Genomic DNA, 23,574 nt, shown 5'->3' with positions numbered 1-23,574 from the left:
CATTCCTAACTAACTAACCCACACTCCTGCTGTCTGCCTACAGGTTGTATGTACTCGTGGCTGCAGGCCTTCTCCTTCCAGGCCTGCAGCCAGGAGGTCCTCTCTACAGCTACCCCAGGTGGAGGCTACTCCTCCCTGAATGGGATCCGCATCTTTAGCCTTCTATGGATAATCTGTGGACACACTGTCCAGCTCAGCGCCTGGAACAACCTCGGTATGTCTCAGAGGAAATACTCATTCTCTGTACTGTAGCAATTCTAGCGAATGGTCACAGTGTAACTAACACCCCTTGCAGGTCTCAAACCCAGGTCTCCCAGCTTGTAGGCAGACCTGCCAACCACTGTTCCAATAAGGGTTAGTTAGCCCTTTTGGGGTGGATGGTAACAGGCTTACCTAGGCAAGGTTCATTACAATGCTGTCTACCTTAAAACTTCAATTAATAGCCCAGACGTTTATTTGCTTCAATCACTGAACACAACTGCCGCTTATTAGAGACAGGCTTCAATTTGAGCCCATTGCGCTTGAGGAAAAACCATTGCGCTCTAGGAATTTGTCAAGCCAGCCTGGACTAGCAGCGAAGTCAGAGGCCCCACTGTCACTCACGGTGGCGTAGATCTAATTTGCTTTCACCCTGATCATTTTGCAGGACACCCGGAGTCGGCTTTTGCGGGAATATCAGAGTGGTGTCCATGGTAACCTCATAAACAATTTATTTAGATCTGCCGTTTATTTGAAACAGGCGTTTATTTACTGAAATATGTGCCGATGCCCAGCTATTAAAATGGCCAGGCGGCTATTTCAGACTCAGCGTTTGATAGGATAGTATACCGTAAAGATTCGATCAATCTACAATACTTGATGAATGAATTGGATATTAATATCAGCTATTTACGGATACAGATATACAATTGACTGATTACAGATAATGAAAAGAGATGGAAAGGGACAGTGGAGAAAAACCCTCTGCATGTGTTTGCCTTCAGTGGACCTGTCTATCTGGCTGTGGATACCTTTCTGCTCCTAGGGTGAGAACACAGCCCAGTTCAACTCCACTCTTAGCACATTTTTTTCTTTCTAGAACCTTAAAGGGTTCTTTGGCTGTCCCCATGGGAGAACCTTTTGAAGAACCCTTTTTGGTTGCAGGTAGAACCCTTTTGTGTTCCATGTAGAACCCTTTCTAAAGAGGGTTCTACATGGAACCCAAAATGGTTCTACCTGGAACCAAAAAGGATTCTCTTATGGGGAAAGATGAAGAACCCTTTTGGAACCCTTTTTTCTAAGATGCATCCTTTCTTCCTCATCTTCCTTGAAGTAATCACTGATCTCTGCACCTGTCTGGTCTGTGTCCCAGGGGTCTTTTGAGTGCAAGGTCCCTGCTGGGGTCCATCCAGAGAGCGGAGGACAAACTGAGTCCAGGTCTGGTGGCCAACTTCCTCTTCAAGAGGTTTAAAAGGTAAATCCATCGCTCCTCAACTTTTATTTAACCAGGAGAGACCCTGAGTGCTATGTGTAAGGGTGACCTGGATCACTGAAATCATTACAGTCTGTTTATAGAACCACAACGCCAATCTGCTGTATGTTTTTTGCTCTTCTTTGCTGATCATTGTTGATTTGTTATTGTCCTGCCCTCCCTCCCAGAGTCCAGCCGCTGCACCTCTTCATCGTGTGTCTCGCTATCGGCCTCTTCTCCGTGGTCCAGAGAGGTGCATTCTGGTTCATCGCCGAGGATGAGATCATCAACTGTAAAAAGTACTGGTGGTCCAACCTGCTTCTGGTCAACAACCTCTTCACCATCACTGACATAGTGAGAATGACCCCTGACCCTGACCCTAACCACAAACCTAACCCTTAACCTAACCACTACTCTAACCCCTAACCCTAAACCTAACCTTAACCCTAACCCTAGCTTACTGGTCAACAACCTCTTCACCCCTATTAACATAATGAGCCTTTTAGATAACCTGTAACTCTCATTGTTTTAGCAGTAGTAGTACTACACTGAAATGTTTGGACTGGTACTAGCCACTACAATACAATACAATACAACTTTATTAATCCCAGAGGGGCAATTCGTTTAAGGCTGAAAGGGTGCTTCAGACAGGACAAACACACAGACAGTGTAAAAAAAAATATGTAAAAAAATATTTTTTTAAATATGACTGTTGGTTATGACTGAGATAATGCAGATGTCATCTGTCATTATCTATGACTGTTGGTTATGACTGAGATAATGTAGAGGTCATCTGTCTCTACAGTGTGCTCCATGGACCTGGTATCTGTCCCTGGATTTCCAGTTCTATGCAACAACCCCCCTGCTCATCTACCTCTATAGGCTGTAAGTCATTCACAATGCAAAATGGCTATTCTAATGATCATTCTATTTCATTCTCAATAAATGTCCTTCTCTCTGTTGTCTTTCAGGAACAAAGGTATTCTGGTTGGTGTGGCTTCAGCTCTGCTGTTTCTGTCCAGTCTGACTAGCGCTGTTCTCACTGCCCTACTGCACCTCCCAGTTCACCAGCCTACCACACTGTAAGTTCACCAGCCTACCACACTGTAAATTCACCAGCCTACCACACTGTAAATTACCCAGCCTACCACACTGTAAGTTCACCAGCCTACCACACTGTAAGTTCACCAGCCTACCACACTATAAGTTCACCAGCCTACCACACTGTAAATTACCCTGGCTACCACACTGTAAGTTCACCAGCCTACCACACTGTAAGTTCACCAGCCTACCACACTGTAAATTCACGAGCCTACCACACTGTAAGTTCACCAGCCTACCACACTGTAAGTTCACCAGCCTACCACACTGTAAATTCACGAGCCTACCACACTGTAAGTTCACCAGCCTACCACACTGTAAATTATCCAGACTACCACACTATAAATTACCCAGACTACCACACTGTAAATTACCCAGACTACCACAGGGTAAATTATCCAGACTACCACACTGTAAATTACCCAGACTACCACACTGTAAATGACCCAGACTACCACACTGTAAGTTCACCAGCCTACCACACTGTAAGTTACCCAGCCTGCCACACGGGAAGTTCACCAAACTACCACACTGTAAGTTACCCAGACTACCACATTGTACATTACCCAGACTACCACGCTGTAAATTACTCAGACTACCACATTGTAAGTTACCCAGACTACCACACTGTACGTTACCCAGCCTACCACACTGTAAGATCAACTGGTAACACTTTAACCAAAGAATAATTATAAAAGCATAATGAAGCTTTCATTGGCCCATTACAAGACCTACATAAATCATAAAAAAATCAACTGTTACAGATATGAATCACCCAAAATGTCCAGTATAATATGTATTCTGTTCCAACATTGCCATTATTGTTTATGTTGTATATGGTCCAGAAAATATGAAAACTACTTCCAGTATTACTACAATAAACCCTACACCAGATACGGGCCCTACCTGATCGGGATCCTGGCAGGGATAAGCATGACAACTAAGAAAGGCCACCTTTTAAAACATCAGGTAATAACATGAATTAACTGAATAACCTTTAACTGCTTAACACTCGGTGAACTCAGTTACCTACCTTTACAATTTTCTGAACAGGGTTTACCCACCTTTTAATGCATTAAGGTTTTAACACTACAGCCCTGTTTCGTTTCAATAACATATCCCTCTCCTCTCCTCTCCTCTCCTCTCCTCTCCTCTCCTCTCCTCTCCTCTCCTCTCCTCTCCTCTCCTCTCCTCTCCTCTCCTCTCCTCTCCTCTCCTCTCCTCTCCTCTCCTCTCCTGTGTCTGTGTAACAACTCAGTGGCAGGCTGCAGTAGGTTGGTTCTGTTGCCTGTCAGTCATGGCGATATTGGTAGGATTGGCCTATGTCCTCCGGGATGTCCCACCCCAGCCGTCCGCGCCTCACGCCCTCTACCAGGGGATCCATCGCTCCCTCTGGGCCCTGGCCGTGGCCTGGATCATACTGGCCTGTGAGGAGGGATACGGAGGTGAGACCTGAGCACTGACAACCCACCTACCACAAGTCCCAGACATAGTCTTCTGAACAGATCTAGGGCTAGGAGTCTTTGCTGACCATTTGATCTGACCGGTAAAAATGATGGGCCCTTAGTCGTTTTCTATGTAACAGTCTTAGTTACATCCTTTAGCAAAGGATCAGAGTTTTTCCTCATGTGGTCAGGTAAAATCCCTGTCCCTAAAACAAACCCAGTCTCCAGTAACGACCCAGTCTCCAGTAACGACCCAGTCTCCAGTAACTACCCAGTCTCCAGTAACTACCAAGTCTCCAGTAACTACCCAGTCTCCAGTAACTACCCAGTGTCCAGTAACTACCCAGTCTCCAGTAATTACCCAGTCTCCAGTAACTACCCAGTCTCCAGTAACTACCCAGTCTCCAGTAACTACCCAGTCTCCAGTAACTACCCAGTGTCCAGTAACTACCCAGTGTCCAGTAACTACCCAGTCTCTAGTAACTACCCAGTGTCCAGTAACTACCCAGTGTCCAGTAACTACCCAGTCTCCAGTAACTACCCAGTCTTCAGTAACTACCCTGTCTCCAGTAACTACCCAGTCTCCAGTAACTACCCAGTCTCCAGTAACTACCCAGTCTCCAGTAACTACCCAGTCTCTACCCAGTCTCCAGTAACTTCCCAGTCTCCAGTAACTACCCAGTCTCCAGTAACTACCCAGTGTCCAATAACTACCCAGTGTCCAGTAACTACTCAGTGTCCAGTAACTACCCAGTCTACAGTAACTACCCAGTCTCCAGTAACTACCCAGTCTCCAGTAACTACCCAGTGTCCAGTAACTACCCAGTCTCCAGTAACTACCCAGTGTCCAGTAACTACCCAGTCTCCAGTAACTACCCAGTCTTCAGTAACTACCCAGTCTCTACCCAGTCTCCAGTAACTACCCAGTGTGCAGTAACTACCCAGTCTTCAGTAACTACCCTGTCTTCAGTAACTACCCAGTCTCCAGTAACTACCCAGTCTCCAGTAACTACCCAGTGTCCAGTAACTACCCAGTGTCCAGTAACTACCCAGTCTCTAGTAACTACCCAGTGTCCAGTAACTACCCAGTGTCCAGTAACTACCCAGTCTCCAGTAACTACCCAGTCTTCAGTAACTACCCTGTCTCCAGTAACTACCCAGTCTCCAGTAACTACCCAGTCTCCAGTAACTACCCAGTCTCTACCCAGTCTCCAGTAACTTCCCAGTCTCCAGTAACTACCCAGTCTCCAGTAACTACCCAGTGTCCAATAACTACCCAGTGTCCAGTAACTACTCAGTGTCCAGTAACTACCCAGTCTACAGTAACTACCCAGTCTCCAGTAACTACCCAGTCTCCAGTAACTACCCAGTGTCCAGTAACTACCCAGTCTCCAGTAACTACCCAGTGTCCAGTAACTACCCAGTCTCCAGTAACTACCCAGTCTTCAGTAACTACCCAGTCTCTACCCAGTCCCCAGTAACTACCCAGTGTCCAGTAACTACCCAGTCTTCAGTAACTACCCTGTCTTCAGTAACTACCCAGTCTCCAGTAACTACCCAGTCTCCAGTAACTACCCAGTCTCTACCCAGTCTCCAGTAACTACCCAGTCTCCAGTAACTACCCAGTCTCCAGTAACTACCCAGTCTCCAGTAACTACCCAGTCTCCAGAAACTACCCAGTCTCTACCCAGTCTCCAGTAACTACCCAGTCTCCAGTAACTACCCAGTCTCCAGTAACTACCCAGTCTCCAGTAACTACCCAGTCTCCAGTAACTACCCAGTCTCTACCCAGTCTCCAGTAACTTCCCAGTCTCCAGTAACTACCCAGTCTCCAGTAACTACCCAGTGTCCAATAACTACCCAGTGTCCAGTAACTACTCAGTGTCCAGTAACTACCCAGTCTACAGTAACTACCCAGTCTCCAGTAACTACCCAGTCTCCAGTAACTACCCAGTGTCCAGTAACTACCCAGTCTCCAGTAACTACCCAGTGTCCAGTAACTACCCAGTCTCCAGTAACTACCCAGTCTTCAGTAACTACCCAGTCTCTACCCAGTCTCCAGTAACTACCCAGTGTGCAGTAACTACCCAGTCTTCAGTAACTACCCTGTCTTCAGTAACTACCCAGTCTCCAGTAACTACCCAGTCTCCAGTAACTACCCAGTGTCCAGTAACTACCCAGTGTCCAGTAACTACCCAGTCTCTAGTAACTACCCAGTGTCCAGTAACTACCCAGTGTCCAGTAACTACCCAGTCTCCAGTAACTACCCAGTCTTCAGTAACTACCCTGTCTCCAGTAACTACCCAGTCTCCAGTAACTACCCAGTCTCCAGTAACTACCCAGTCTCTACCCAGTCTCCAGTAACTTCCCAGTCTCCAGTAACTACCCAGTCTCCAGTAACTACCCAGTGTCCAATAACTACCCAGTGTCCAGTAACTACTCAGTGTCCAGTAACTACCCAGTCTACAGTAACTACCCAGTCTCCAGTAACTACCCAGTCTCCAGTAACTACCCAGTGTCCAGTAACTACCCAGGCTCCAGTAACTACCCAGTGTCCAGTAACTACCCAGTCTCCAGTAACTACCCAGTCTTCAGTAACTACCCAGTCTCTACCCAGTCTCCAGTAACTACCCAGTGTCCAGTAACTACCCAGTCTTCAGTAACTACCCTGTCTTCAGTAACTACCCAGTCTCCAGTAACTACCCAGTCTCCAGTAACTACCCAGTCTCTACCCAGTCTCCAGTAACTACCCAGTCTCCAGTAACTACCCAGTCTCCAGTAACTACCCAGTCTCCAGTAACTACCCAGTCTCCAGAAACTACCCAGTCTCTACCCAGTCTCCAGTAACTACCCAGTCTCCAGTAACTACCCAGTCTCCAGTAACTACCCAGTGTCCAATAACTACCCAGTGTCCAGTAACTACTCAGTGTCCAGTAACTACTCAGTCTCCAGTAACTACCCAGTCTCCAGTAACTACCCAGTGTCCAGTAACTACCCAGTCTTCAGTAACTACCCAGTCTCCAGTAACTACCCTGTCTCCAGTAACTACCCAGTGTCCAGAAACTACCCAGTCTCCAGTAACTACCCAGTCTCCAGTAACTACCCAGTGTCCAGTAACTACCCAGTCTCCAGTAACTACCCAGTCTCCAGTAACTACCCAGTGTCCAGTAACTACCCAGTCTCCAGTAACTACCCAGTCTTCAGTAACTACCCTGTCTTCAGTAACTACCCAGTCTCCAGTAACTACCCAGTCTCCAGTAACTACCAAGTCTCCAGTAACTACCCAGTCTCCAGTAACTACCCAGTCTCCAGTAACTACCCAGTCTTCAGTAACTACCCAGTCTCCAGTAACTACCCAGTGTCCAGTAACTACCCAGTGTCCAGTAACTACCCAGTCTCCAGGAACGACCCAGTCTCCAGTAACTACCCAGTCTCCAGTAACTACCCAGTCTCCAGTAACTACCCAGTGTCCAGTAACTACCCAGTGTCCAGTAACTACCCAGTCTCCAGTAACGACCCAGTCTCCAGTAACTACCCAGTCTCCAGTAACGACCCAGTCTCCAGTAACTACCCAGTCTCCAGTAACTACCCAGTCTCCAGTAACTACCCAGTCTCCAGTAACTACCCAGTGTCCATTAACTACCCAGTCTCCAGTAACTACCCAGTGTCCAGTAACTACCCTGTCTCCAGTAACTACCCAGTCTCCAGTAACTACCCAGTCTTCAGTAACTACCCAGTCTCCAGTAACTACCCAGTCTCCAGTAACTACCCAGTCTCCAACAACTACCCAGTCTCCAGGAACTACCCAGTCTCCAGTAACTACCCAGTGTCCAGTAACTACCCAGTCTCCAGTAACTACCCAGTCTCCAGTAACTACCCAGTCTCCAGTAACTACCCAGTCTCCACCCAGTCTCCAGTAACTACCCAGTCTCCAGTAACTACCCAGTCTCCAGTAACTACCCAGTCTCCAGTAACTACCCAGTGTCCAATAACTACCCAGTGTCCAGTAACTACCCAGTGTCCAGTAACTACCCAGTCTCCAGTAACTACCCAGTCTCCAGTAACTACCCAGTCTCCAGTAACTACCCAGTGTCCAATAACTACCCAGTGTCCAGTAACTACCCAGTGTCCAGTAACTACCCAGTCTCCAGTAACTACCCAGTCTCCAGTAACTACCCAGTCTTCAGTAACTACCCAGTCTTCAGTAACTACCCAGTCTCCAGTAACTACCCAGTCTCCAATAACTACCCAGTGTCCAGTAACTACCCAGTGTCCAGTAACTACCCAGTCTCCAGTAACTACCCAGTCTTCAGAACTACCCAGTCTCCAGTAACTACCCTGTCTCCAGTAACTACCCTGTCTCCAGTAACTACCCAGTGTCCAGTAACTACCCTGTCTCCAGTAACTACCCGGTGTCCAGTAACTACCCTGTCTCCAGTAACTACCCAGTCTCCAGTAACTACCCAGTCTTCAGTAACTACCCTGTCTCCAGTAACTACCCCGTCTCCAGTAACTGCGCAGTCATCAGTAACTACCCAGTCTCCAGTAACTACCCAGTGTCCAGTAACTACCCAGTCTCCAGTAACTACCCAGTCTCCAGTAACTACCCAGTGTCCAGTAACTACCCAGTCTCCAGTAACTACCCAGTCTTCAGTAACTACCCAGTCTTCAGTAACTACCCAGTCTCCAGTAACTACCCAGTCTCCAGTAACTACCCTGTGTCCAGTAACTACCCAGTCTCCAGTAACTACCCAGTCTCCAGTAACTACCCAGTCTCCAGTAACTACCCAGTCTCCAGTAACTACCCAGTCTCTGTTAACTACCCTGTCTCCAGTAACTACCCAGTCTCTGTTAACTACCCAGTCTCCAGTAACTACCCAGTCTCCAGTAACTACCAAGTCTCCAGTAACTACCCAGTGTCCAGTAACTACCCAGTCTCCAGTAATTACCCAGTCTCCAGTAACTACCCAGTCTCCAGTAATTACCCAGTCTCCAGTAATTACCAAGTCTCCAAAAACTTCCCAGTCTCCAGTAACTACCCAGTCTCCAGTAACTACCAAGTCTCCAGTAACTACCAAGTCTCCAGTAACTACCCAGTCTCCAGTAACTACCCAGTCTCCAGTAACTACCCAGTGTCCAGTAACTCTCTGTCTCCAGTAACTACCCAGTCTGCAGTAACTACCAAGTCTTCAGTAACTACCCAGTCTCCAGCAACTACCCAGTCTCCAGTAACCATCAAGTCTCCAATAACTACCCAGTCTCCAGTAACTACCCAGTCTCCAGTAACTACCCAGTCTTCAGTAACTACCCAGTCTCCAGGAACTACCCAGTCTCCAGTAACTACCCAGTGTCCAGTAACTACCCAGTGTCCAATAACTACCCAGTCTCCAGTAACTACCCAGTCTCCAGTAACTACCCAGTCTCCAGTAACTACCCAGTCTCCAGTAACTACCCAGTCTTCAGTAACTACCCAGTGTCCAGTAACTACCCAGTCTCCAGTAACTACCCAGTCTTCAGTAATTACCCAGTCTCCAATAACTACCCAGTGTCCAGTAACTACCCAGTCTCCAGTAACTACCCAGTCTTCAGTAACTACCAAGTCTCCAATAACTACCCAGTCTCCAGTAACTACCCAGTCTCCAGTAACTACCAAGACTCCAATAACTACCCAGTCTCCAGTAACTACCCAGTCTTCAGTAACAACCCAGTCTCCAGTAACTACCCAGTCTCCAGTAACTACCCAGTCTTCAGTAATTACCCAGTCTCCAATAACTACCAAGTCTCCAGTAACTACCCAGTCTCCAATAACTACCCAGTCTTCAGTAACTACCCAGTCTCCAATAACTACCCAGTCTCCAGTAACTACCCTGTCTCCAGTAACTACCCTGTCTCCAGTAACTACCCAGTCTCTAGTAACTACCCAGTCTTCAGTAACTACCCAGTCTCCAGTAACTACCCAGTCTCCAGTAACTACCCAGTCTCCAATAACTACCCAGTCTCCAGTAACTACCCAGTCTCCAATATCTACCCAGTCTCCAGTAACTACCCAGTCTCTAGTAACTACCCAGTCTTCAGTAACTACCCAGTCTCCAGTAACTACCCAGTCTCCAGTAACTACCCAGTCTCCAATAACTACCCAGTCTCCAGTAACTACCCAGTCTCCAGTAACTACCCAGTCTCCAGTAACTACCCAGTCTCTACCAAGTCTCCAGTAACTACCCAGTCTCCAGTAACTACCCAGTCTCCAGTAACTACCCAGTGTCCAGTAACTACCCAGTCTCCAGTAACTACCCAGTCTCCAGTAACTACCCAGTCTCTACCCAGTCTCCAGTAACTACCCAGTCTCCAGTAACTACCCAGTCTCCAGTAACTACCCAGTGTCCAATAACTACCCAGTGTCCAGTAACTACTCAGTGTCCAGTAACTACTCAGTCTCCAGTAACTACCCAGTCTCCAGTAACTACCCAGTGTCCAGTAACTACCCAGTCTTCAGTAACTACCCAGTCTCCAGTAACTACCCTGTCTCCAGTAACTACTCAGTGTCCAGAAACTACCCAGTCTCCAGTAACTACCCAGTCTCCAGTAACTACCCAGTCTCCAGGAACTACCCAGTCTCCAGTAACTACCCAGTGTCCAGTAACTACCCAGTCTCCAGTAACTACCCAGTCTTCAGTAACTACCCTGTCTTCAGTAACTACCCAGTCTCCAGTAACTACCCAGTCTCCAGTAACTACCAAGTCTCCAGTAACTACCCAGTCTCCAGTAACTACCCAGTCTCCAGTAACTACCCAGTCTTCAGTAACTACCCAGTCTCCAGTAACTACCCAGTGTCCAGTAACTACCCAGTGTCCAGTAACTACCCAGTCTCCAGGAACGACCCAGTCTCCAGTAACTACCCAGTCTCCAGTAACTACCCAGTCTCCAGTAACTACCCAGTGTCCAGTAACTACCCAGTGTCCAGTAACTACCCAGTCTCCAGTAACGACCCAGTCTCCAGTAACTACCCAGTCTCCAGTAACTACCCAGTCTCCAGTAACTACCCAGTCTCCAGTAACTACCCAGTGTCCATTAACTACCCAGTCTCCAGTAACTACCCAGTGTCCAGTAACTACCCTGTCTCCAGTAACTACCCAGTCTCCAGTAACTACCCAGTCTTCAGTAACTACCCAGTCTCCAGTAACTACCCAGTCTCCAGTAACTACCCAGTCTCCAACAACTACCCAGTCTCCAGGAACTACCCAGTCTCCAGTAACTACCCAGTGTCCAGTAACTACCCAGTGTCCAGTAACTACCCAGTCTCCAGTAACTACCCAGTCTCCAGTAACTACCCAGTCTCCACCCAGTCTCCAGTAACTACCCAGTCTCCAGTAACTACCCAGTCTCCAGTAACTACCCAGTCTCCAGTAACTACCCAGTGTCCAATAACTACCCAGTGTCCAGTAACTACCCAGTGTCCAGTAACTACCCAGTCTCCAGTAACTACCCAGTCTCCAGTAACTACCCAGTCTCCAATAACTTCCCAGTCTCCAATATCTACCCAGTCTCCAGTAACTACCCAGTCTCTAGTAACTACCCAGTCTTCAGTAACTACCCAGTCTCCAGTAACTACCCAGTCTCCAGTAACTACCCAGTCTCCAATAACTACCCAGTCTCCAGTAACTACCCAGTCTCCAGTAACTACCCAGTCTCCAGTAACTACCCAGTCTCTACCAAGTCTCCAGTAACTACCCAGTCTCCAGTAACTACCCAGTCTCCAGTAACTACCCAGTGTCCAGTAACTACCCAGTCTCCAGTAACTACCCAGTCTCCAGTAACTACCCAGTCTCTACCCAGTCTCCAGTAACTACCCAGTCTCCAGTAACTACCCAGTCTCCAGTAACTACCCAGTGTCCAATAACTACCCAGTGTCCAGTAACTACTCAGTGTCCAGTAACTACTCAGTCTCCAGTAACTACCCAGTCTCCAGTAACTACCCAGTGTCCAGTAACTACCCAGTCTTCAGTAACTACCCAGTCTCCAGTAACTACCCTGTCTCCAGTAACTACTCAGTGTCCAGAAACTACCCAGTCTCCAGTAACTACCCAGTCTCCAGTAACTACCCAGTCTCCAGGAACTACCCAGTCTCCAGTAACTACCCAGTGTCCAGTAACTACCCAGTCTCCAGTAACTACCCAGTCTTCAGTAACTACCCTGTCTTCAGTAACTACCCAGTCTCCAGTAACTACCCAGTCTCCAGTAACTACCAAGTCTCCAGTAACTATCCAGTCTCCAGTAACTACCCAGTCTCCAGTAACTACCCAGTCTTCAGTAACTACCCAGTCTCCAGTAACTACCCAGTGTCCAGTAACTACCCAGTGTCCAGTAACTACCCAGTCTCCAGGAACGACCCAGTCTCCAGTAACTACCCAGTCTCCAGTAACTACCCAGTCTCCAGTAACTACCCAGTGTCCAGTAACTACCCAGTGTCCAGTAACTACCCAGTCTCCAGTAACGACCCAGTCTCCAGTAACTACCCAGTCTCCAGTAACTACCCAGTCTCCAGTAACTACCCAGTCTCCAGTAACTACCCAGTGTCCATTAACTACCCAGTCTCCAGTAACTACCCAGTGTCCAGTAACTACCCTGTCTCCAGTAACTACCCAGTCTCCAGTAACTACCCAGTCTCCAGTAACTACCCAGTCTCCAGTAACTACCCAGTCTCCAGTAACTACCCAGTCTCCAACAACTACCCAGTCTCCAGGAACTACCCAGTCTCCAGTAACTACCCAGTGTCCAGTAACTACCCAGTGTCCAGTAACTACCCAGTCTCCAGTAACTACCCAGTCTCCAGTAACTACCCAGTCTCCAGTAACTACCCAGTCTCCACCCAGTCTCCAGTAACTACCCAGTCTCCAGTAACTACCCAGTCTCCAGTAACTACCCAGTCTCCAGTAACTACCCAGTGTCCAATAACTACCCAGTGTCCAGTAACTACCCAGTGTCCAGTAACTACCCAGTCTCCAGTAACTACCCAGTCTCCAGTAACTACCCAGTCTCCAATAACTTCCCAGTCTCCAATAACTACCCAGTGTCCAGTAACTACCCAGTCTCCAGTAACTACCCAGTCTCCAGTAACTACCCAGTCTTCAATAACTACCCAGTCTCCAGTAACTACCCAGTCTCTGTTAACTACCCTGTCTCCAGTAACTACCCAGTCTCTGTTAACTACCCAGTCTCCAGTAACTACCCAGTCTCCAGTAACTACCAAGTCTCCAGTAACTACCCAGTGTCCAGTAACTACCCAGTCTCCAGTAACTACCCAGTCTCCAGTAACTACCCAGTGTCCAGTAACTACCCAGTGTCCAGTAACTACCCAGTCTCCAGAATTACCCAGTCTCCAGTAATTACCCAGTCTCCAGTAACTAGCCAGTCTCCAGTAATTACCCAGTCTCCAGTAATTACCAAGTCTCCAAAAACTTCCCAGTCTCCAGTAACTACCCAGTCTTCAGTAACTACCCAGTCTCCAGTAACTACCAAGTCTCCAGTAACTACCAAGTCTCCAGTAACTACCCAGTCTCCAGTAACTACCCAGTCTCCAGTAACTACCCAGTGTCCAGTAACTCTCTGTCTCCAGTAACTACCCAGTCTGCAGTAACTACCAAGTCTTCAGTAACTACCCAGTCTCCAGCAACTACCCAGTCTCCAGTAACTACCAAGTCTCCAATAACTACCCAGTCTCCAGTAACTACCCAGTCTCCAGTAACTACCCAGTCTTCAGTAACTACCCAGTCTCCAGGAACTACCCAGTCTCCAGTAACTACCCAGTGTCCAGTAACTACCCAGTGTCCAATAACTACCCAGTCTCCAGTAACTACCCAGTCTTCAGTAACTACCCAGTCTCCAGTAACTACCCAGTCTCCAGTAACTACCCAGTCTTCAGTAACTACCCATTGTCCAGTAACTACCCAGTCTCCAGTAACTACCCAGTCTTCAGTAATTACCCAGTCTCCAGTAACTACCCAGTGTCCAGTAACTACCCAGTCTCCAGTAACTACCCAGTCTTCAGTAACTACCAAGTCTCCAATAACTACCCAGTCTCCAGTAACTACCCAGTCTCCAGTAACTACCAAGTCTCCAATAACTACCCAGTCTCCAGTAACTACCCAGTCTTCAGTAACAACCCAGTCTCCAGTAACTACCCAGTCTCCAGTAACTACCCAGTCTTCAATAATTACCCAGTCTCCAATAACTACCAAGTCTCCAGTAACTACCCAGTCTCCAATAACTACCCAGTCTTCAGTAACTACCCAGTCTCCAATAACTACCCAGTCTCCAGTAACTACCCTTTCTCCAGTAACTACCCTGTCTCCAGTAACTACCCAGTCTCTAGTAACTACCCAGTCTTCAGTAACTACCCAGTCTCCAGTAACTACCCAGTCTCCAGTAACTACCCAGTCTCCAATAACTACCCAGTCTCCAGTAACTACCCAGTCTCCAATAACTACCCAGTCTCCAATAACAACCCAGTCTCCAATAACTACCCAGTCTTCAGTAACTACCCAGTCTCCAATAACTACCCAGTGTCCAGTAACTACCCTTTCTCCAGTAACTACCCTGTCTCCAGTAACTACCCAGTCTCTAGTAACTACCCAGTCTTCAGTAACTACCCAGTCTCCAGTAACTACCCAGTCTCCAGTAACTACCCAGTCTCCAATAACTACCCAGTCTCCAGTAACTACCCAGTCTCCAAAAACTACCCAGTCTCCAGTAACTACCCAGTCTCCAATAACTACCCAGTCTCCAATAACTACCCTGTCTCCAGTAACTACCCAGTCTCTGTTAACTACCCAGTCTCCAGTAACTACCCAGTCTCCAGTAACTACCAAGTCTCCAGTAACTACCCAGTGTCCAGTAACTACCCAGTCTCCAGTAACTACCCAGTCTCCAGTAATTACCCAGTCTCCAGTAATTATCCAGTCTCCAGTAACTACCCAGTCTCCAGTAATTACCCAGTCTCCAGTAATTACCAAGTCTCCAAAAACTTCCCAGTCTCCAGTAACTACCCAGTCTCCAGTAACTACCAAGTCTCCAGTAACTACCAAGTCTCCAGTAACTACCCAGTCTCCAGTAACTACCCAGTCTCCAGTAACTACCCAGTGTCCAGTAACTCTCTGTCTCCAGTAACTACCCAGTCTGCAGTAACTACCCTGTCTCCAGTAACTACTCAGTGTCCACAAACTACCCAGTCTCCAGTAACTACCCAGTCTCCAGTAACTACCCAGTGTCCAGTAACTACCCAGTCTCCAGTAACTACCCAGTCTCCAGTAACTACCCTGTGTCCAGTAACTACCCAGTCTCCAGTAACTACCCAGTCTGCAGTAACTACCCTGTCTTCAGTAACTACCCAGTCTCCAGTATCTACCCAGTCTCCAGTAACTACCAAGTCTCCAGTAACTACCCAGTCTCCAGTAACTACCCAGTCTCCAGTAACTACCCAGTCTTCAGTAACTACCCAGTCTCCAGTAACTACCCAGTCTCCAGTAACTACCCAGTCTTCAGTAACTACCCAGTCTTCAGTAACTACCAAGTCTCCAATAACTACCCAGTCTCCAGTAACTACCCAGTCTCCAGTAACTACCAAGTCTCCATTAACTACCCAGTCTCCAGCAACTACCCAGTCTTCAGTAACAACCCAGTCTCCAGTAACTACCCAGTCTCCAGTAACTACCCAGTCTCCAGGAACTACCCAGTCTCCAGTAACTACCCAGTGTCCAGTAACTACCCAGTGTCCAATAACTACCCAGTCTCCAGTAACTACCCAGTCTCCAGTAACTACCCAGTCTCCAGTAACTACCCAGTCTTCAGTAACTACCCAGTGTCCAGTAACTACCCAGTCTCCAGTAACTACCCAGTCTTCAGTAATTACCCAGTCTCCAATAACTACCCAGTGTCCAGTAACTACCCAGTCTCCAGTAACTACCCAGTCTTCAGTAACTACCAAGTCTCCAATAACTACCCAGTCTCCAGTAACTACCCAGTCTCCAGTAACTACCAAGACTCCAATAACTACCCAGTCTCCAGTAACTACCCAGTCTTCAGTAACAACCCAGTCTCCAGTAACTACCCAGTCTCCAGTAACTACCCAGTCTTCAGTAATTACCCAGTCTCCAATAACTACCATGTCTCCAGTAACTACCCAGTCTCCAATAACTACCCAGTCTTCAGTAACTACCCAGTCTCCAATAACTACCCAGTCTCCAGTAACTACCCTGTCTCCAGTAACTACCCTGTCTCCAGTAACTACCCAGTCTCTAGTAACTACCCAGTCTTCAGTAACTACCCAGTCTCCAGTAACTACCCAGTCTCCAGTAACTACCCATTCTCCATTAACTACCCAGTCTCCAGTAACTACCCAGTCTCCAATATCTACCCAGTCTCCAGTAACTACCCAGTCTCTAGTAACTACCCAGTCTTCAGTAACTACCCAGTCTCCAATAACTACCCAGTCTCCAGTAACTACCCAGTCTCCAATAACTACCCAGTCTCCAGTAACTACCCAGTCTCCAGTAACTACCCAGTCTCCAGTAACTACCCAGTCTCTACCCAGTCTCCAGTAACTACCCAGTCTCCAGTAACTACCCAGTCTCCAGTAACTACCCAGTGTCCAGTAACTACCCAGTCTCCAGTAACTACCCAGTCTCCAGTAACTACCCAGTCTCTACCCAGTCTCCAGTAACTACCCAGTCTCCAGTAACTACCCAGTCTCCAGTAACTACCCAGTCTCCAGTAACTACCCAGTGTCCAATAACTACCCAGTGTCCAGTAACTACTCAGTGTCCAGTAACTACTCAGTCTCCAGTAACTACCCAGTCTCCAGTAACTACCCAGTGTCCAGTAACTACCCAGTCTTCAGTAACTACCCAGTCTCCAGTAACTACCCTGTCTCCAGTAACTACTCAGTGTCCAGAAACTACCCAGTCTCCAGTAACTACCCAGTCTCCAGTAACTACCCAGTCTTCAGTAACTACCCAGTCTCCAGTAACTACCCAGTCTTCAGTAACTACCCAGTCTCCAGTAACTACTCAGTCTCCAGTAACTACCCAGTCTCTACCCAGTCTTCAGTAACTACCCAGTCTCCAGTAACTACCCAGTCTTCAGTAACTACCCAGTCTCCAGTAACTACCCAGTGTCTCTCTCACATGCTGTATATTCTGTCCCTCTCTCTCTCTCCAGGATTCGTTGATAACCTCCTGTCACTAAATCTGTGGGTTCCTCTGTCCAATATCAGCTTTGCCTGTTACCTGATCCATCCTGTTCTTATTATACTATACAACGGCAAACAGGAGACTCCTATACACTACACAGACATGAACTTTGTAAGTATTTCACACAGTTGTAATCTATTCCCAGATACGTGTCTGCTGCATAGCCAACTTCCATGGTTGTTACCATGCCAAACATGTTTGGTATGGCAGTGACTTGAGTTGGCAAGTAAGCACAAACAGATCTGGGACAGGCCTACTACTGTAGATCATAATAGAATATTATGCTTAAAGAAGATGCATCTTTCTGCTCTTCTGGAGATGTTGTTTTCCTTTGTTTTCTTCGTCTTCAGTTCTATCTGTTCCTGGGTCACATGATTCTGACGGTGGTGATTGGCTATGTGCTGACCGTGTTGGTGGAGAAGCCCTACCTCTTCCTCAGGGGCAGTAAGGCTTTAGGACATGACCCCCTCGACCTTCCTCCTCTAGGACATGACCCCTAGACCCTCCTCCTCTAGGACATGACCCCTAGACCCTCCTCCTCTAGGACATGACCCCTAGACCCTCCTCCCTAGGACTTGACCCCTAGACCCTCCTCCTCTAGGACATGACCCATAGACCCTCCTCCTTTGGGCATGACCCCTAGACCCTCCTCCTCTAGGACATGACCCCTAGACCCTCCTCCTCTAGGACATGACCCCTAGACCCTCCTCCCTAGGACATGACCCCTAGACCCTCCTCCCTACGACATGACCCCTAGACCCTCCTCCCTAGGACATGACCCCTAGACCCTCCTCCCTAGGACATGACCCCTAGACCCTGCACCCTACGACATGACCCCTAGACCCTCCTCCTCTAGGACATGACCCCTAGACCCTCCTCCTCTATGACATGACCCATAGACCCTCCTCCTCTACGACATGACCCCTCCTCCCTACAACATGACCCCTAGACCCTCCTCCTCTACGACATGACCCCTCCTCCCTACAACATGACCCCTAGACCCTCCTCCCTACGACATGACCCCTAGACCCTCCTCCTCTACGACATGACCCCTCCTCCTCTACGACATGATCCCTCCTCCTCTACGACATGACCCCTAGAACCTCCTCCTCTACGACATGACCCCTCCTCCTCTACGACATGATCCCTCCTCCTCTACGACATGATCCCTCCTCCTCTACAATATGACCCCTAGACCCTCCTCCTCTACGACATGACCCCTCCTCCTCTACGACATGATCCCTAGACCCTCCTCCTCTACGACATGACCCCTAGACCCTCCTCCTCTTCGACATGACCCCTAGACCCTCCTCCTCTACGACATGACCCCTAGACCCTCCTCCTCTACGACATGACCCCTAGACCCTGCACCCTACAATATGACCCCTAGACCCTGCACCCTACAATATGACCCCTAGACCCTCCTCCCTAAGACATGACCCCTCCTCCTCTACGACATGATCCCTAGACCCTCCTCCTCTACGACATGACCCCTCCTCCTCTACGACATGATCCCTCCTCCTCTACGACATGACCCCTAGGCCCTCCTCCTCTACGACATGACCCCTAGACCCTCCTCCTCTATGACATGACCCCTAGACCCTCCTCTTCGACATGACCCCTAGACCCTCCTCCTCTACGACATGACCCCTCCTCCTCTACGACATGACCCCTCATCCTCTTCGACATGATCCCTAGACCCTCCTCCCTACGACATGACCCCTAGACCCTCCTCCTCTACGACATGACCCCTAGACCCTCCTCCTCTACCACACTCCTGTAGATCTGAAAGGATTGGATAGCTGTGAGCAGTATGGCCATCAGTTAAAGGAATGATGTGGGGCTGATTTATAAAGATGACCGTATTCATTGTAAGATGGAAGATGTGAGGTGTAAATGATTGTATAATTTGCCATGTATAAAACCTGAAACATAAAGTCTGAACAGAGTGGTATGTTAGAATGTAATACTATTTCTATGGTTAGAATGTTTAAAGCTGACTGTAGTATTGAGGTACAATGTTACTTAAGAGGCCAAGCAGTATAAGAAGAGTTCTTCACTAGATACATAAAAATACAAAGGCCATTTTCTCAAAAGTGAGTTTACAACTTCATCAACTTACAAAGCAGAATTACTTTCCCATTGTTCCTCAAATGCTGTGTATGATAAAACATTTTGCTCTGAGTCTCTACTTTTATCCAATGAAAAAAACACAATTTCAAATTTTGCTACATAAGACTGAGTCCAGGTGGTGAGTGACATATGTCACAGCAATGGGTTATTAGGCAAGTGTTTGTGGGTCTCTCATACACCATGGTCTTTACCACTGCATGACCACAAAATCTAGCTTAGCCTTAGCCCAGTAACCCAAAAATGTCACTGCCAATCGTTCAACCACCCCCATCAAGTTAGGTATCAATGCACTCAGTCTTCCCTGTGGCTCGGTTGGTAGAGCATGGTGTTTGCAACGCCAGCATGGTGTGTGCAACGCCAGGATTGTGGGTTCGATTCCCACGGGGGGCCAGTACAAATATTTTTTTACAAAAAATGTAAATAATAAACGTTTAAAAAAAAAATGTAATGCATGAAATGAAATGTATGCATTCACTACTGTAAGTCACTCTGGATAAGAGCGTCTGCTAAATGACTAAAATGTAAAAATGTAGTCAATCCATTCCCTTGGTTTTGAAACTGGAGCCTCCTGATCCTGAATCCATCAGTAAATAAACAAATAAGATCCTAAAACCACAGAGAGCCACAGGGAGAAACAGGGACCAACAGGGAGAAACAGGGACCAACAGGGAGAAACAGGGACCAACAGGGAGAAACAGGAACCAACAGGGAGAAACAGGGAGCAACAGGAACCAACAGGGAGACACAGGGATCAACAGGGAGAAACAGGGAGAAACAGGAACCAACAGGGAGAAACAGGAACCAACAGGGAGAAACAGGGAGAAACAGGAACCAACAGGGAGAAACAGGAACCAACAGGAACCAACAGGGAGAAACAGGGAGAAACAGGAACCAACAGGGAGACACAGGGACCAACAGGAACCAACAGGGAGACACAGGGATCAACAGGGAGAAACAGGGAGAAACAGGAACCAACAGGGAGAAACAGGAACCAACAGGGAGAAACAGGAACCAACAGGGAGAAACAGGAACCAACAGGAACCAACAGGGAGAAACAGGAACCAACAGGGAGAAACAGGGAGAAACAGGGAGACACAGGGATCAACAGGGAGACACAGGAACCAACAGGGAGAAACAGGAACCAACAGGGAGAAACAGGGACCAACAGGGAGAAACAGGGACCAACAGGGAGAAACAGGAACCAACAGGGAGAAACAGGAACCAACCGGTAGAAACAGGGAGAAACAGGGACCAACAGGGAGACACAGGAACCAACAGGGAGAAACAGGAACCAACAGGGAGAAACAGGAACCAACAGGAACCAACAGGGAGAAACAGGAACCAACAGGGAGAAACAGGAACCAACAGGGAGAAACAGGAACCAACAGGAACCAACAGGGAGAAACAGGGAGAAACAGGGACCAACAGGGAGAAACAGGAACCAACAGGGAGAAACAGGAACCAACAGGGAGAAACAGGAACCAACAGGGAGAAACAGGGAGAAACAGGGACCAACAGGGAGAAACAGGAACCAACAGGGAGAAACAGGAACCAACAGGGAGAAACAGGAACCAACAGGGAGAAACAGGAACCAACAGGAACCAACAGGGAGAAACAGGAACCAACAGGGAGAAACAGGAACCAACAGGGAGAAACAGGGAGAAACAGGAACCAACAGGGAGAAACAGGAACCAACAGGGAGAAACAGGGACCAACAGGGAAAAACAGGAACCAACAGGGAGAAACAGGAACCAACAGGGAGAAACAGGAACCAACAGGGAGAAACAGGGAGAAACAGGAACCAACAGGGAGAAACAGGAACCAACAGGGAGAAACAGGGACCAACAGGGAGAAACAGGAACCAACAGGGAGAAACAGGGAGAAACAGGAACCAACAGGGAGACACAGGAACCAACAGGGAGAAACAGGGACCAACAGGAACCAACAGGGAGAAACAGGAACCAACAGGGAGAAACAGGGAGAAACAGGAACCAACCGGTAGAAACAGGGACCAACAGGGAGAAACAGGAACCAACAGGTAGAAACAGGGACCAACAGGGAGAAACAGGAACCAACAGGGAGAAACAGGAACCAACAGGGAGAAACAGGGACCAACAGGGAGAAACAGGGAGAAACAGGAACCAACCGGTAGAAACAGGAACCAACAGGAACCAACAGGGAGAAACAGGAACCAACAGGGAGAAACAGGAACCAACAGGAACCAACAGGAACCAACAGGGAGAAACAGGAACCAACAGGGAGAAACAGGAACCAACAGGAACCAACAGGAACCAACAGGGAGAAACAGGAACCAACAGGGAGAAACAGGAACCAACAGGAACCAACAGGGAGAAACAGGAACCAACAGGGAGAAACAGGAACCAACAGGGAGAAACAGGGACCAACAGGGAGGAACAGGGAGAAACAGGGACCAACAGGGAGAAACAGGAACCAACAGGGAGAAACAGGGAGGAACAGGGAGAAACAGGGACCAACAGGAACCAACAGGGAGAAACAGGGACCAACAGGAACCAACAGGGAGAAACAGGAACCAACAGGGAGAAACAGGGAGAAACAGGAACCAACAGGGAGAAACAGGGACCAACAGGAACCAACAGGGAGAAACAGGGACCAACAGGAACCAACAGGGAGAAACAGGGACCAACAGGGAGGAACAGGGAGAAACAGGGACCAACAGGAACCAACAGGGAGACACAGGAACCAACAGGGAGAAACAGGGAGAAACAGGAACCAACAGGGAGAAACAGGAACCAACAGGGAGAAACAGGGACCAACAGGGAGGAACAGGGAGAAACAGGGACCAACAGGGAGAAACAGGGACCAACAGGGAGAAACAGGGAGAAACAGGGAGAAACAGGGACCAACAGGGACAAACGGGAACCAATACGGAGAAACGGGAACCAACAGGCAGAAACCGGAACCAACAGGGAGAAACAGGAACCAACAGGGAAAAACAGGAACCAACAGGGAGAAACAGGAACCAACAGGGAGAAACAGGGACCAACAGGGAGAAACAGGGAGAAACAGGAACCAACCGGTAGAAACAGGGAGAAACAGGAACCAACAGGGAGAAACAGGGACCAACAGGGAGAAACAGGGACCAACAGGAACCAACAGGGAGAAACAGGGACCAACAGGAACCAACCGGTAGAAACAGGGAGAAACAGGGACCAACAGGGAGAAACAGGAACCAACAGGAACCAACAGGGAGAAACAGGAACCAAGAGGGAGAAACAGGAACCAACAGGGAGAAACAGGAACCAACAGGAACCAACAGGGAGAAACAGGAACCAACAGGGAGAAACAGGGACCAACAGGGAGAAACAGGAACCAACAGGGACCAACAGGGAGAAACAGGAACCAACAGGGAGAAACAGGGAGAAACAGGAACCAACCGGTAGAAACAGGAACCAACAGGGAGAAACAGGAACCAACCGGTAGAAACAGGAACCAACAGGAACCAACAGGGAGAAACAGGAACCAACAGGAACCAACAGGGAGAAACAGGAACCAACAGGGAGAAACAGGAACCAACAGGGAGAAACAGGAACCAACCGGTAGAAACAGGGACCAACAGGAACCAACAGGGAGAAACAGGAACCAACAGGAACCAACAGGGAGAAACAGGAACCAACAGGGAGAAACAGGGACCAACAGGGAGAAACAGGAACCAACAGGGAGAAACAGGGACCAACAGGGAAAACAGGAACCAACAGGGAGAAACAGGGACCAACAGGGAGAAACAGGGAGAAACAGGAACCAACCGGTAGAAACAGGGAGAAACAGGGACCAACAGGGGGAAACAGGGACCAACAGGGAGAAACAGGGACCAACAGGGACCAACAGGGAGAAACAGGAACCAACAGGAACCAACAGGGAGAAACAGGAACCAACAGGGAGAAACAGGGACCAACAGGGAGAAACAGGAACCAACAGGGACCAACAGGGAGAAACAGGAACCAACAGGGAGAACAGGGAGAAACAGGAACCAACCGGTAGAAACAGGAACCAACAGGGAGAAACAGGAACCAACCGGTAGAAACAGGGAGAAACAGGAACCAACAGGGAGAAACAGGGACCAACAGGGAGGAACAGGGAGAAACAGGGACCAACAGGAACCAACAGGGAGAAACAGGGAGAAACAGGAACCAACAGGGAGAAACAGGAACCAACCGGTAGA

At 48.3% G+C, this 23,574-nt stretch overlaps 1 protein-coding gene across 1 annotated transcript; it reads left to right on the top strand.

Moving 5' to 3' along the window:
- The first annotated feature begins 48 nt into the window (after positions 1 to 48).
- On the top strand, positions 49 to 18,018 carry LOC106568494 (O-acyltransferase like protein). The gene is made up of 10 exons (XM_014138893.2): positions 49 to 214; positions 923 to 1,025; positions 1,352 to 1,453; positions 1,639 to 1,804; positions 2,256 to 2,335; positions 2,422 to 2,532; positions 3,397 to 3,520; positions 3,810 to 3,996; positions 17,209 to 17,351; positions 17,591 to 18,018. The coding sequence occupies exons 1-10, from the start codon at positions 49 to 51 to the stop codon at positions 17,738 to 17,740; spliced, it is 1,332 nt and encodes a 443-aa protein (XP_013994368.1). The 3' UTR covers positions 17,741 to 18,018.
- The last annotated feature ends 5,556 nt before the right edge of the window (positions 18,019 to 23,574 follow it).

This window comes from Salmo salar, chromosome ssa13, assembly GCF_905237065.1.
Source record: "Salmo salar chromosome ssa13, Ssal_v3.1, whole genome shotgun sequence".
Taxonomy (NCBI): Eukaryota; Metazoa; Chordata; class Actinopteri; order Salmoniformes; family Salmonidae; genus Salmo; species Salmo salar.
Note: the sequence above shows the minus strand (reverse complement) of the source record. Positions and strands in the feature narration are given on the sequence as shown.